Raw genomic sequence first — 15273 nt, 5'->3', positions numbered from 1 at the left:
CCTTTGGCCCCCATGGGGGCTGTCAGGGAGTCCCAGGAAGCTGGGTGAACTTCCATGGGGCAGGGATCAACCAGACAAGGCCCTGGAAAGGAGACTTTCCCCTGGGGCACGTTAGGGTGAAGCCTCAGCTCTGGGAGTCACAGCCAGGGCTTTCTGAGGCCAGGCAGAGCCAGTGTGTCCTCCTCCCCCCCACACCCCCTCTGCCTGGCCACCCTGGCTCGCTCAGCCGCTCTGGTTCCCCTTCCCACAGGCTGGGCCGGCCGAGCCGCGTCCGCTTCACCGACCCCGATGGCAACGTCCTGTTTGAGCATCCCGTGCAGAAGAGTGTCTCCCTGCAGGACGGCATGGTGAGTGGCACCCCCATGGGCAGCTGAGATGCCCCCCTGGGGCTGGGCCAGGCACGAGGCAGCCCCGCCTGCACTACCCTTGCCCACAGGCCTCTGTGCCTGCTGGGGCTGCTTCCCTTCTCTGGGCCAGCCCCATCGCCAGCGATGTCCCTCCCTCGGGCCGTGGGACCCCGCGCCTCTGAACCTTTCTCCCATTGGCTCTGACAGGGGCTGCCCTGCCCTCTCTACCTCCCCACACCCCTTTTGCCAGCCGCCCCCCCCACTCACCAGCTGCCCCTCCCCACAGATCTGCGGCATGTGGCGGAACCTGCACAAACCCTCCATCCGGCTGCTGAAGGCGGAGCAGCTCCGCATCTCCCTGGTCACCAAGTCTCAGCCAGCCGGCGAGATCCAAGGCCCAATCATCAAGCACCGGGCCCTCTTTGCAGGTAACTTCCCCTCCCAGCCCTGGGGCTGCTCTGAGAGCCCTGGGTGTCTGGGGCCTCATTTCATGGGGGTCCCACTGGGTGCAGTACCCTTGGCTGGGGTCTCAGCAGCAGCCAATGCCCCGAGTTCCAGCCGGCCCATCCAGGATGCTCAGTCTCACTGCCCCCACCCCCCAGTTACCTGTGTCCTCAGGGCCCCTGCCTGTCCCCCTCCCCGCCCCCAGGGCTGACCCTCACAACCTTCTGCCCTTTCAATCCCAGAGACCTTCAGCGCCATCCTGACCTCTGTGGACCCGACCCACATGGGTACGGGGGGCATCGCCATGCTGACCCTGAGTGACACCGAGAACAACCTGCACTTCATCCTCATGGCCAAGGGGCTACTGGAGCCGGCAGACAAAGGTAAGCGAGGACAGTGGGGCAAGGCGTGGAGCAGCCGTGTGGCTCTCTCCCCTTCGGAGGGCATCTGGCGGAGCGTACTTGGGCAGGGGGGGTTGAGATGGAAGGATCTGGGTTGGGTGGGGGCAGTCAGGGGCTGTGTAGTGTCATTGGGGGAGGGAGTGGGACGCTTGTGGAGATGTTTGGTGGGTATAGGGTGGAGGGGATCATAGACTGTCTAACGCTCTTTGTCTTTGCAGAATTCCCTTGGGTCTCACTTAGGGTCCGAATCCTGCACCAGAACCGGGTGCTGCGTGAGGTCAGGGCCAACATCACCATGCAGGTAAGCAGCCCCCTTGGCACCAATTCCCCCTTCCCTGCTGTCCCCTGGAGGCCAAGCCATGGCGCTTTCTCCTCCTCCCGGTGGCTGTCTCCACAGGACCCGGACTTCGCGGAGGTGCTGAGTGACCTGTCAAGCCGTGAGATGCTCTGGCTCGCGCAGGGGCAGCTGAAGATCACGGCGGAGACGGAGGGCAGGCGCCGGCGCCAGGTGGCCGGCTATATCACTGCCAGGAAGAGCTGTGACAGTGAGTGGCGGGGAGAGGACGTCGAGGCCGCGCTGTACCCCAAGGCCTGGGAATAGCAGGCTAGGAGCTGAAGAAACAGATGGCTGGGTCGGCCCCTGTTTGGGGGGCTGGAATGGCAGTGTCAGAGGGCGGAGCCTCCTAGGAAAGGGCGGAGGCTTCCACCCCCCAGGAGGCCCCTGGAAGGGAGGGGTGGCCCAGCGGCCCTGGCTCCCTTGGGGGCAGCCCGGGGGCAGGTTAGCACATGGTGCTGTGGTGTCTGGCCGTGCGGGCGCCCGGGGCACAGGGTGGCTCTGGATGCCATGCCTGAGAGCCCTGTGGCCTCCTACTGATTACAGCCCTCCAGAGCGTGCTGTGCGGAGGAGATGCCCTGATGCCAACCAAGACGGGGGCTGTGGGGTCTGCCAAGCTGGCACTCCATGAGAACGGGACGCTGGAGTACCAGGTAAGGAGGGTCCATGCAGGGGCAGTGTGGGGTTGGGGGCCCACTCGTGTGTGTTTGGAGAAATCTACATGAGCACCTTGGTCCTCAACCGTTTCCACACCGGGACCCACTCCCAGTTAGCAAGGAGGGCATAGGTGCTATTTCCATGGGTGCCTCAGGGCTGGAGCACCCACGGGGGGGGGAACTGTGGGTGCTCAGCACCCACCAGCTACCACTGTTCCCCACCCCCTGCTCATCTGGGGCACCACGACCTCTGCCCAACAGCTGTTTGGAAGCTAAGTGAGGGGCTTGGGGGAGGGCAGAGAACAGCGGGTGGACTGGAACCTCAGAGAGGGGGTGAAGTGGGAGTGGGAAGAGGTGGTGCAAAGGCAGGTCCTTGGGGGGTGCGGGTTGAGCACTCCCAGGGAAAAGGAAAAGTCAGTGACCTCTTGCCCCCGGCACCTGTCCATGTCCCCCTAGGAGCTGTGATACCGCCCCTTGCAGGCTGGGAACCCCAGGCAGACCTGCCGCTGGGACACGGAGTCAGGCTTCCTGGGTTCTGTTTCCAGCCCTGGAAAGGGTGTGGGGTCTAGTGGTTGGGGCTGGGAGCCTGGACATCAGGACTCTTCCCTTCTCTAGCCTGAATTTTGGTTTCCGGCCTGTGAAATGGGACTAGCGGGTTAATGCAGGTAACATCCGCAGTGCTGTGAATGGACAGTGCTGAGGGGTGGTAATGATGAGCCGGTAGCTGTCGGGGACTGCCACGCCCCCTCCCCACACCCATGGGTGCATCTGGGTTGACTTTTCCTGGGGAGCTTTGCTAACGCTATGAACCGGACAGACCCTCTCTGGGGCGCTGCCCCTTGCGCCTCCCCGCAGGTCCAGGTAGCAGGGACGGCGAGTGAGGTCATCAGCATCACCCTGGAGACCAAGCCGCGGAGGAAGAACAAACGCAACATCCTGTTTGACATGACGCCCAGCTACAGGGAGGGGCTGGTGAGTGCCCCGCTGGGGGTAGATGCTGGGGGTGGATAAGAATCCAAGGGGCCATGACTAGACCCCTCCCCTGGAGGATGATTGAGGGGGCAGTGTTGGACTGGCTGAGGGCCTCTGGATCTCTCCCAGCCCACCTGGGCTGCTCCTCTCTCCGTTCCCTTCCGTTTGCCTGGTAACAGAGCCTGGAACAGCTGTGTCCAGCTGAGAGATCCTCTCCCACATCTGCTCTCTACCCCCAGACCCCTGCATCTGTCACCCCCAAACCACACTGGCCATTGTGGGGAGGCAGCCTGTGCCTCACGGCAAGCTTCTGTCTGATGTGCTGCCCGCTCCCTCAGCTGGTCAGGCTCCCAGGGTTGGGGGCCGGATCCTTTCTCCTCCAGCTTGCCCACTGGAAGCTCTCTGGGCCAGGAGGCCCTGATCCAAGGGGATAGCTGGTGCTAAGCTAGGCTGCTGGTGGGAAGCAGATCCCGGGGGCTTGTTCTCAGGTGGGGCTCTGGTTCCTGGCTAGCCACATGGCTCCCCAATCCATGCCAGTGACAGCTCTCCTAGCCACGCCAATCTAGTGCCGCCCCAGGAGCCTGGGCCCTCTCTCGTCCTCTGCCAGCTCTCCATGAAGTCACGAGGGCTCTGGGTGTGTGAGCAGGGATGAGTGGAGTTTTCCTTTCCAGAAACACCCCCCTCCCCCGCATCAGCCAGCACACGCCAAATCCGGCTAGGCCCTTTGGGCCCCAATCACCAGGGCAAAGGCCTTGGGAATAAACCAGTGGAGAAAAGATGTGGCCAGACTCCTTGGGAAACCTGGCCTGGATTTCAGCTGGCACCTCCCTTGAGGAGGAACTTAAAGAGACGGCAGGCAAAATCCGTGCAGCAGATACTGGGTGGGGGGCAGTCCCAGGCTGGAGAGGGGCCCGATCCAAGCCCCAAAAGCCCTGGGGCAGTTTGGGGTACTGTCCAGTCCGGAGCTGTGTATATTCCAGGCCCTGGCACAGGGCGTGTGCAGTCCCACCAGAGCGGGCGTGACAGTGTCTCATACCCACCTGGCACTTGTCCTCAGCTGGTGACGCCCACATGTTGTTAGGGCCCTGCAGAATTGCCCCTGACGACTATCGCCTTTGATCTGTTGCTCTGAGCATTCCTCCAGCCTCTTCTCACTGATCCTTTTTTGTGTTGTGTTTTGAGCCACTCCTTCCCCCAGGGCTGTATAGATCAGCCTCCGTTTCCCCCTCCCATCGGAATAGACCTGTTTCCTCTCTAGCTAGATTCTAAAGCCCTTTCTTGCCCTCCCTGCCCCTTCTGGCTTTCCTGCCAGCTCCGTAGAGGCCACTACATGTGTCCAGGTTGAATCTCACGCTGCATGCTGCCCTTTGGCTCCTTCTCCCTTCCCTATTTGATCGGAATTGCTGGATCAGGTCAGAGGCCCACCTAGCTCAGACAATTGTCAGTGCCAGAATATGGTGTGACACTCCCTAGCGGGCAATTAGGGAATAATTTACCCCTGGTGCACTTTCCTTCCTGACCCCAGGCAGCCAGCCCTTGTGCCCTGAAGCCTGAGGATTTATATCCCACCTAGCAAGTGTTTCACCTGCTCTAGCGTAGCTGGAGATGTTCTCATTACCCACATCCTGGTCTGAATCCTAATGAGTTCTTGGCTTCAGTGATGCCTAGGGGACTCATTGCCACAAGGTTTATCACATGCCTAGGAACATGTTCCCTTGGATCAGCGTTGGAACTTGTCTCTTAGGTTTAACAAATACCCCCTTGTATGAGGAGAGGGTTTACCATCCATTATCATGTCTCTTCTCTAAACAGCCCCAGACTTCTCAGCCCCTCTCCATATAGGAATTCCCAGCCAGGCCGCTGTGTCACCTGTCTCTGAACCCTGGTCTCTGCTGGGAGATGGGGGGGCGCAGAGCTGCCAGGTGGGGCAGCCCATTCAGTTTGCATCATGAGCTCACCTCACTGCAGTGTCTGGGCACCTTCCCCGTGAGATCAGTAGTGATTGTGGAGCCATTCTGCATGCCAAATCCGAAGTGGGCAGACTCTGCACACGGGCATTAAATCTGCCTCTGCTGATCATACTGCTGGGATGTGGAAGGGGCAGATGCCATGCTGGGAAGGCAAAGTGGTTGGATTGGAAGAGATTTCGGGGAAAATCTCTCGGTTTAACCAGCCCCATCTCACTCCCTCTGTACTGTTATGAGAAGATAATGTCATCTGGCTGTGACAGCATGTTACATGTCTGATCCCTTTCTCCAGCCCCCACCCCCAGATCTCTGGGGCAAGGTCCATGCTATTTCAGTACGTATGGGCAGAGTGGGAACACCCCTACATCAGCAGGCAGTTTGAACCTGAGACCTTCAGCACCACAGTACAGACCTCAACCACTTGAGCTGAAAGAGTAACTCCCTTACCTGGTAGCAGTAGTGGACTGTTTCCCATAGTGGCACAGTCCCTGGAGGAGGATGGGAGGTGCATTTTGTCAGGGTTGTAGGGCAGGGTAGGCCACGCCCACTTAGTGTGGTGCTCTGTCCCCCTCTAGTGGTAGCTGGACTACATAGCAGTTGATGCACCTTAGCAAAGCAGGTATCAGAGGGCCGGCTGTGTTAGCAAAGCAGTGGCTCTTTTGACTCCAGCAGGAGTGGCTCCTGCATTAAGATCCAGAGGTGCCAGGTTCGATCCCCGCTGCCGATGTCCCACCCAGGGGCGGCAGAATTATGTGAGTGCTTCTGACAGTGAGTGATAATGCCCCCTCCCCTCAGCAGGCATGTTAACCTCTCTCTCCCCCCCACCTTGGCCAGGCCAGCGGGACCTGGCAGCACATGAATGCCCGGGACACCCACATGTTACTGCAGAGCGAGCTCTTCCTCAACGTGGCCACCAAGGACTTTGAAGAGGGGGAAATGCGAGGACAGATCAGCTCCCTGCTGTACAGTGGCCTCCTGGCACGATATACAGGTACCTGCTGCCAGGTGGTGCCCTGTTTCCTCTCACATGGCTGCCAGCCCCACAGCGCTGGAGGGCACGAGGTGGGTGGGTCTCTGTAGCGGGCAGTGCATGGGTGTTCCCTGTAGGTCAGGGACTCTGGGGGCTGGCCCCAGCACTGCAGAGCGAACAGGCGATGCATTTTGCTGGCATAGCTGGAAGCACATGTCTGACCTGTGCCCCCTGTGCCCAGAGCTGCCCATCCCCCTGGCTGGCCAGCTTGTGTCTCCCCCTGTGCGGACCGGCTCGGCGGGACACGCCTGGGTCTCCCTGGATGAGCACTGCCACCTGCACTACGAGATCGTGGTGGGCGGGCTCGGCAAGTCGGATGACACCTCCATCAGCGCCCACCTGCACGGCGTCGCCGAGCTGGGCGAGCGCGGCCATGAGCACGCCCGGCTCCTCAAGGGTTTCTACGGCACCGAGGTGATGCACCTGCAGGGGGGCAAGGGGCTGGGGGGCTGTGGCTGGAGGGGGTGATTGGAGGGAGTGATGAGCCCTTCGGGGAAGGGCTGGGGAGAAAGGGGAGTCCTTGGGGGAGGGGCTGGGGGTCAGTGGCTGGAGATGGGTGATGGGCCCTTTGGGGAGAGGCTGGGGGGGAAAGGTGCCGGGAGGAGGGGTGTTTCAGGCAGAGATGAGGCGCCTCAGGAGTTTGAGTGCCTGCAAAACCCAGGCAGCTCTGCAGAGATCTGTGTGTCGCTCCTCAGCCCGGCCACCTCTAGCAATTGGGGGAGGGGGTGGAAGCTGGGGTCACTGGCGCTCTGGGCCCCTCAGCCGGCACATTGGCTCCTGTCCTGGGCAGCCCCGGCTCCGCCTGGAAGTGCTGACCAGCCCTGGCTCAGCACAGGGATGCTGGGGGAGCCATTCAGCCTGAGCTGGGTGGGAACCACGCAGGGGTCCACCCCTCCCCTGGGTGCCCCGGCCCAATCCTGGGGGTACTGGGTTCTCGGAGCAGGGCTACCCTAGAGCATGGTGCCACCTCTAACCTCGGCAGTTCAGAGCTGGCCCTGGCTCGGGCCCCGCTAATGCCCCTCTCCTCTGCCTAGGCCCAGGGCGTGGTGAAGGACCTGGACGCGGAGCTGCTGCGCCACCTGGCCCAGGGCACGGCCTTCCTGCAAGTCAGCACCAAAGTCAACCCCCGCGGGGAGATGCGGGGGAGGGTAGGTGCCACTGACTCACCCCCTCCGGCTTTCCGCTCCCTGGGCAGCAGCTGTGGGAGTCCCAGGCCCTGCCAAAGGCTGACTCAGCCCGGCTTGGTCACAGCCTGCCAGGGCCAGCGACCCCTCAGCAGCGGGCTGGGGACACTGGGCCCGCTCCACCCGCCCAGGAGACGGGGACCCCGGCAGTAGCTACCATGCTCCAGGCTGTGAGACAACTCGGCATCCCTTGGACAGAAGCAAGGAGCGCCTGGGTCCCAGCGTCCCAGCTAACCCAGGCCTTGGACTATGCTACCAGCCTCCCAGGGGTGCATGTAGCTGCAGGCTCCTTAGTCATGCAGTGCCACCTCCCTGCCCTTTCTCTGCCGCTTTGGGGCAATGGGCCGCCCAGCGCTGCATGCAGGGCCCTCTGGGGACCCGCAGCCCCCTGCCAGCCCAGGCCTGGGCCTCTGCTGGGCAGCCACCGCCGATGGTACCCACCTGGGCAGGGACCGTGCTGGGCACTGCTGCACCGTAGGGACTGGGACAAGCCCAAAGTCTGTCGCTCGCAGCCTGAGCTAGACCGGAGGAGATGGAGAGACACGTGAGCCCATCCCTCTCCGAGCCGGCCCAGCTGACGTTTGGAAACTCGGGACGTGCAAGGATCAGGCCAACCAGAGCACAGGTCTCACTCCCGACAGGGGTTCAGGGTGCCCCCTCCTTGTAAATGCTCCCGGGGGTGGGGGGGCAAGCCAGAAAGCAGAGAGTTAACTTCCTTCCTGCCCTCCTCACCTGCCCTCTGCCTTCTCCTGCAGGGGCTGGGCAAAGGCCAACTGGAGTGGAAGGAGCTTTCTGGCTCAGTCTCTCCCCACCCGTGGCCCTCTGCTCCCCTGCTCCTCCAGCTGACCCCCCCTCATCCAGGTTTGGGGCCCCAGGCTCGGAAGCTACAGTGTCGGGCTGGCGGCGCCTGTCCCTGCCCCCAGCCCTGCCTCTGCCCCAGATATTCCCGGGTGCTAACTCTGCTGGCACCCCGGATGGAAAAAACGGCAGGGGGGTGGGATATTTGCAGACAGAGCAACATCCGCTCTCTGGCTGGGCCCGGAGCCCCGGCGGCTTTCCCAGAAGCTGTGTTTGGCTGGGCCACCTCCAGCTGCCTCCTCACTATTCATCAACTGCAGCATGTGTTTGTATCTTGGCTGCCCCAGAGACCCCGGGAAACTTGCTTCCCCGAGGAGTGGGCTAGGCCGTGCAGGAATAGGAGCAGCTGCTGCCTGGCATTGCCTGGCACTGCTCCCAGCCGCTCTGTCTGGCACCATGTAGGTGCCATGGCTAGAGCCGGACAGGAAGTTTATTCTTTAAGGAAAACTTGCATGAATTCCTCCATTTTCCTCAGTCCTCGTCTCCCGACAGCAGGGAGGGGAAGCAGGGGGCTTCCCTGGCCATGGGAAGATGGAATGGGTGCAAAGTGCGCTGCCCATCTGCAGCCCTAGGCAGCAGGCTGGAGTATCCTGCAGGGGGCAGCATCTGGGATGCGGGCGGGATTGGCTGGCAGCCCCTGCGCTATCGGGCGGGGGCAGCGCGTGGGGTGAGGGTGTCCGTGGCTGGCAGCAGCTCGAGGTGGAAGATGGCAGGGTGAGCTTATCCTAGCACTGGCACTGTCAGAGTGAGCCAGTTTCCTTGCTGGCCTGGCTCAGCAGTGCCACCGTGACATAGGCTAGAGACCATTTGGAGCCATTCAAAAAGAGAGAGACAGTGGCATTGTGAGATTTTCTATATAAACCTCCGGTGCGCCACCCCTCGAATCCTGCGTGCGGCTCTGGGCGCCCCAGCTCAGCAAAGAGATATTAGCATTGGAAAAGATGCACAGACGGGCAACCAGAATGATTAGAGGGTTGGAACAGCTTCCATGTAAAAGAGAGAGTAAAATACGGGGACTGATTGGCTTGAAAAAGACGACTGGGGGGGATATGACACAGGTCTATAAAATCACGACTGGTGTGGAGACAGTGAATAGGGAAATGTTATTTACTCCTTCACATAACACAAAAACTAGGGGTCACCCAATGAAATTAACAGGCACAGGTTTAAATCAAACAGAAGGAAGTATTTCTTCCCACCAGGCATAGTCAGCCTGTGGAACTCATTGCCAGGGGATGTGGTGAAGGTCAAAACTAACAGGGTTAAAAAAAAAAACCTCAACTAGATAAGCTCATGGAGGACAGGTCCATCAATGGCCCTTAGCCAGGATGGGCAGGGATGCAACCCCTTGCTCTGGGGGTCCCCAGCCTCTGACTGCCAGAAGCTGGGAGTGGATGACAGGGGCTAGATCACTCGATTGCCTGTTCCATTCATTCCCTGTGCAGCACCTGGCACCAGTGCCTGGTAGAAGACAGGACACTGGGCTAGATGGACCATTAGTCGGACCCAGCCTGCCCCTTGCTGATCGCCCACCACCTCCTGCAGCCCTGCCCTGACCCGCTAGTGCCCTTTCCCTGCCAGGTGCACATTCCCAACCAGTGCGAGTCGGGGGGCATCCGGCTGGCCCCTGAAGAGGACGAGCTCCTGGAAGAGCCAAAGCCCAAGGACCCTGAGCAGCTGAAGAAGGACCCCAACTCCTGCTTCTTTGAGGGGCAGCACCGAGCACACGGCTCTCGCTGGGCCCCTGCCTATGATAGGAAGTGCTCCCTCTGCAGCTGCCAGGTGGGTGCAAGGGGTCCCCGAGGCTCCTGCCACAGCCTGGCCTCTGTCATGGCCTCTCACCGAGTCTGTGAGGCTGGGCATGGCATTGGTCTGCATTTAGCTCCTGCCTTCCCCGGGTCACTACAGACACCCCCAAGGTGGGAGCGAGGGGCCGGCCTCCCAGCCTGGTGAACTGACAGGAGGAAACCGGCCTGCCACCTCCCCCCCCCCACACACACTCCACCAACCTCACCCTAATGCTGGCAGCTGCCCTGGCGTGCCAGGCTTCCACCAGCTAAGCCAGGTCCTTCTATCTGCCAGCTCCTCTTGTCACCCTCCACCACCCAGGCACTCCTCCCCTCCCCCCCAGCTGGCACCTTTCTCTGTCCAGCTCACTGTAAAGCTGCGCCCATCCAGCTGCCTCTTGAACTCCTGCAGCCATGTCACTTCTTGCTCCTCCTCCTCTGGAAATAGGCCCCGGGGGTGGGGGCGCAGGGACCTCAAGCTCTCTGGTCTGGGGCTGCCCCTCCTCAGAGGCTGTGGGCCAGGGAGACACGTCCCATGTGTCTCCCTGGCATTTCTTTCCCAGCAGCCCCAGATGGGCTGCTCGTGGGCAGAGTAGGCTCCCGGAGCAGGGCCGCTGCTTCAGGCCTCGGGGGATCCTGCTGGGTTGAGTGTGTAACTGGCTGGGCACCTGCATATGCCATTGTGGCCACTGAGGGCCTGCTTCAAGAGAGGATAAGTGATCACCTGCTGCTGCTGCCTTGAGGGAGAGCTCCCTCGGCTCCAGCGGCAGAAGCCTGTGACTTTTTGGCGCGGTAAGGCCAGGGTTCTAGCCTGGCTCATGGTGGGCTCTATCTGGTGTTTGTTGCATGGATTCAACCCCAGGGCTGTGGCCTCTCCCTTGGGCTTAGGGGTGACTGCCAACCCCTGGCTTCCCCCTGGTGCTGATCCCCTTCCCAAGTCCCTGGGGACACAAAAGCACCAGATGCCCTCTGCTGGGTGGTATCTAATGACATGTGATTTTTTTTTTCCCCCCTCTTCTCCCACAGAAGCGCACGGTGATCTGCGACCCTATCCTCTGCCAGCCCCTGAACTGCACCCAGCAGGTTCATCTAGAGGACCGGTGCTGCCCGGTCTGTGAAGGTGCTGGGGGCTGCTGATGGAGGGGAGGGCCTTGGGGTTGGGGCTACAGTCTGTGACACAGGACCCTGGAAGATGACCCCCCCCCGAGATGTTCAGGGGGTCCCAGAAGGGGCAGCCTGTCTTGGAGTAGTGTATGGGGCTGAAGGGGGAGGTGAGGGGGAGCAGCTCTTGTGGAGGCATCTGTGTAGCCCCAGCGAGGGGCTGGCAGAGCATCTGGCCCAGCCAGCGTCCGTGTGTCCATCCCTCATGGGCTCTACTTGTTTGGACAGAGAGGAAGGCAAGCCAGGAAGACCTGAGAGCAGAGAAGGCCCGGGACAGCAGTGAGGGTGAGTCCTGGCCAGCAGGGGGGTGGGGGGGAGCAGTGAGTCCTGATCCCACCTGGGCGGCAGGCCTCTCTCTGGGCCTCCTGCCCTGGGATCTCTAATGCTTTCCCCATCTGCTACCCCAGGCTGTTACTTCGATGGAGACAAGACATGGCGAGGAGCTGGCACCCGCTGGCACCCTGTGGTCCCCCCCTTTGGCCTGATCAAATGCGCCATCTGCACCTGCAAGGTACCACCGTGCCCTTGTGCCCAGTAACCCCCTTTCCCCTTGGGCTCCCTTGAGGGCTGGTTTGTGGCTCCTCACTCTGGGATTCTGGCCCCTTGGTGCCATGTGGTCTCAGCCCACCCCATCTTCTCTCCATTCAGGGAGCAACGGGGGAAGTGCACTGTGAGAAGGTGCAGTGCCCACGCCTGACCTGCACCAACCCTGTCCGAGTCAGCCCGTCTGACTGCTGCAAGCAGTGCCCAGGTGTGTCCTCCGGCCAGGCCACGCGTGGCCATTGATGCCTAGAGTGCCCAGCTGCAGTCAGGGCCCTGCTGTGCCAGGCCTAGCATGGAAGCACACACATCCCCTGCCCCAGATGAGATTGGGGGGGCCCCATCATGCTGGGCACTGCACGGGCACCTCCTCCTCCAGCTGGCTTAGATCACTGCCCCAGACCCAGAGTGGGCATCCCTGGCACCCCCACAGGAGCAATGGGCCTCAGCTCCATGCCCGAGGGGGGTGGGAGCTTGCTCCCCATGGCTGTGGGGCAGCAGGGGCATCTAGGGTCTGGGCTTACAGCAACCAACTCATTTCAGCCAGCGCCATCAGCTTGGGCTGGATTTGACCCCACTGCCCCCGGGTTCCAGGGAAGGGCAGGGTGCGTCTCCCTTCTCGCTCCCATGCTGCTTGGCTGGCGGCTCCATCCCCATCTCATCTCATCTCCCTCTGCCCCAGTCATAGAATCATAGAACTGGAAGGGACCTTGAAAGGGCATTGAGTCCAGTCACCTGTCCCTCACAGATTATTTTTGCCCCAGATTCCTAAATGGTCCCCTCAAGGATTGAACTCACAACCCTGGTCTTAGCAGGCCAATGCTTAAACCACTGAGCTATCCCTTCCCTGAGTCCACTTGGAGGGTCTGTAGTCCCAGCCTTCCTGTCTCCTGCACCCTCCCCATCCGTGTGGGCTAGGGTGAGCAGACAGCAAATGTGAAAAATCGGGAAGGGGTGGGCGGTAATTGGAGCCTATTATAGAAAAAGACCCAAAAATCTGAACTGTCTCTATAAAATTGGGACATCTGGTCACCCTAGTGTGGGGTGGCTGCTTCCTTCTCCTCCCAGCCACACACACTTTTTGGAGTCAGCCACTAACTGCAGGAAGCTGGGAAGAAACTTCCCCTTCGGGGTGGTTGTTCCGCAATTAACCACTAGGGGGAAGTCTTACTCCGTCCTCAAGGCAGGAGGCCGGGTTAGATGGGCCCCCTGGTCTGATCGGGTCCCTGCTCCGTCCTCAAGGCAGGAGGCCGGGTTAGATGGGCCCCTGCTCTGATCGGGTCCCTGCTCCCAGCCCGCCTTGCCGGCTGCCAGATGCTGCGGCCACGTTCTGCCAGGCTGGGGAAGCTCTGGCTCCTGCTCCACACTGCGTGCGGGACACGCTGCCTTGAGGGGTGGGGACACCCGCTCTGCCACAGTAAGGCAACGGGGTGCCTGGGTCTCTGCTCCCCCTAGCTCCAGAGAAGAGCCCCCCTGAGCTGTCGGACATGATGCAGGCAGACGGGCCCCGGGCCTGCCGGTTCGGGCGCCAGTGGTACATGAACAACGAGAGCTGGCACCCAACGGTGCCCCCCTTCGGGGAGATGAAGTGCATCACCTGCTGGTGTGTGGTGAGTGCGTGGGGCCGCCCCCCACCCGTCGGGTTCACTGCATGGACACAAGCCCAGGAACAGCCTTTCTGAGCCCAGAGGCCCCATGCTCTGAAGGGGGCAGGGAGCTCTGTCATCGGAGTCCGGATAAAAGGCTTTCTGGGCACTGAACTATCTGCAGCCAGGCCCCCTGTGCCCTCCTCCCCTGCTCGCCAACCTGGCCAGGCCTCATGGCCACCCCCCACCCAGGAAAGCTCCTTCCATGCCCTGCCGCTTGGCCAGGCCCCTCCTGAGCCGGGCCCCTGTCTAACTCCCTTCTCCTCCCCTGCAGTCCGGGGAGACCCATTGCCAGCGCCAGGAATGTTCCCCCGCTTCCTGCTCCAGTCATGCCAAGAAGGAGAGCCGCTGCTGTGCCCGGTGCCGGGGTGAGTATCGGGCGTGTCTCTGTCCATCCCTGGGCTGTTCCCCTTCCCCACTTGTGCACAGCTGGTGGACCGGTGTTCTCCAGTGGCTCCTGGGTGTCTCATCCACCCTCGGCCCCAGGTCAGTGGGACCCAATCTGGGAGGATGGGCCCCAAGTCACCACATCCCAGGGTATCAAAGGTGCCTCCCTGCCCAGGAACAGGATCCATCCCTGCTGAGGGATCTCCAGGTCTGCCCAGACTCCTCCCCGGGCCACTGGCCTCACAAGTCCAGGCTTGGCACCTTCAGCCCAGCCATGGGCTGAGATTAGCCTCCCTGCAGGGTCATGCTGGGGCCCAGCCTGGATGCTTGCCTAGGGCTGGCCGAGCCCCCTGCTCGCTGACTCTGACCCTGTTCTGTGGTTCTGCCTCTGTCCCGCAGTCCCAGACGTTGCCCCAGAAGAAGCCCAGGAGAAGCTCAGAGCTGACGCCCCAGAGGCCTGGAGCCGCTAGCCGGACACCAGTGGGAGGAGGAGGAGCCGGTCTGGAGCAGCAGCCCAGCAGTGCGCCCAAGATCTGTGCTACCCCGGCCCACGGCACTGCTCCCTGCTGGCTGTGGGAAAGCTGGGGCGTGTGGCCCAGGCCAGCCCTAGACTAGTTTTGTTTCTTTGGTTTGTTTAACGTGACAGATTCTGCTTTCTGCTTCCACCCAGGCCTGAGCCACTGCTGTGGGGAGAGCCCCGGGACCCCTGCCTCTGCCCCGAGGGGGCTGGCTGGCTGGCTCTGCTGCAACCTGGGCCCCCCACCAGCTGGTCTGGGCTCAGGAAGTGACACTGGGTAGAGACTGCGCTGCACATGGCAATAGTCCGGGTCCATGATAGTAAGGGACAAGGGGGGGGGGCAGTGTGTGGGAGGCTGAAGATCCTGGGGCTGGGGTGCTGTCCTCCCCCTGCCCCCAAACCCACTTTCCCTCTGGGGAGGCACACGGCGGCTGCGGGGATGGGGACCCAGGTGAGCATCTCTCTCCATCAATGCCTGTGGCGGTGCAGCCCTGCGGCCCCTCCCAGCTGGGCTCTCCGGGCACGGCCCAGGCCTGGCTTGTACATAGTGTAAAATCTCCCTGTCCCTCCGCCCTCTCCTCTCTGCTTGTTCTTTGTCTGGGTTTCTCATGTAATTTATGGTTCTAGGAGGGCCTGTCCACCTTGAGCAGACAAATTTATCTTCAATAATTAGTCTGCTCAGGGCGGGCCCCTCCCTGCCTCGCTCAGGGCGGGCCCCAGGCCCTCCCCACCCTGCGCAGACAAATGAATTTGGAGAGATTGTGTATTTATTAAAAACAAATGAAAATGCCCCACTACGGCTCTGCCTCTCATTGCTGCCCCCTGCGGGGAGGCAGCATTGGCACGTGGAGTCCAAGCACCGCTGGGATCGGCCCTTACGTGGGATTAGCACCCCCTCTGCCTGAGACAGCCCCCCTCCGTCCAACACTTTCCACTGCCCAAGGTCTCTGCTGGCCCCCCCCCCCCCCAACAGCCCACCTAGCCTGGGCACCTGTTCCCCCACCCTCAGGTTTAGCACGGGTGGGATTAGAGCAGCCCTGTG

General features: G+C 61.5%; 1 protein-coding gene across 1 annotated transcript; it reads left to right on the top strand.

Moving 5' to 3' along the window:
* Positions 1–265: 265 nt before the first annotated feature.
* On the top strand, positions 266–14989 carry CHRD (chordin). The gene is made up of 18 exons (XM_032803843.2): positions 266–347; positions 634–775; positions 1034–1174; positions 1411–1493; positions 1590–1737; positions 2073–2179; positions 3038–3154; positions 5956–6112; positions 6333–6565; positions 7186–7299; positions 9775–9975; positions 11007–11100; positions 11370–11426; positions 11549–11652; positions 11790–11892; positions 13137–13291; positions 13602–13695; positions 14114–14989. Exons 1-18 carry the CDS (start codon positions 345–347, stop codon positions 14182–14184), a joined length of 2124 nt encoding a protein of 707 aa, XP_032659734.2. The 5' UTR covers positions 266–344; the 3' UTR covers positions 14185–14989.
* The last annotated feature ends 284 nt before the right edge of the window (positions 14990–15273 follow it).

The sequence above is a fragment of the Chelonoidis abingdonii genome, chromosome 8 (genome assembly GCF_003597395.2).
Source record: "Chelonoidis abingdonii isolate Lonesome George chromosome 8, CheloAbing_2.0, whole genome shotgun sequence".
In the NCBI taxonomy this organism is placed as follows: domain Eukaryota; kingdom Metazoa; phylum Chordata; order Testudines; family Testudinidae; genus Chelonoidis; species Chelonoidis abingdonii.
This window is presented reverse-complemented; position numbering and strand designations above follow the sequence as displayed.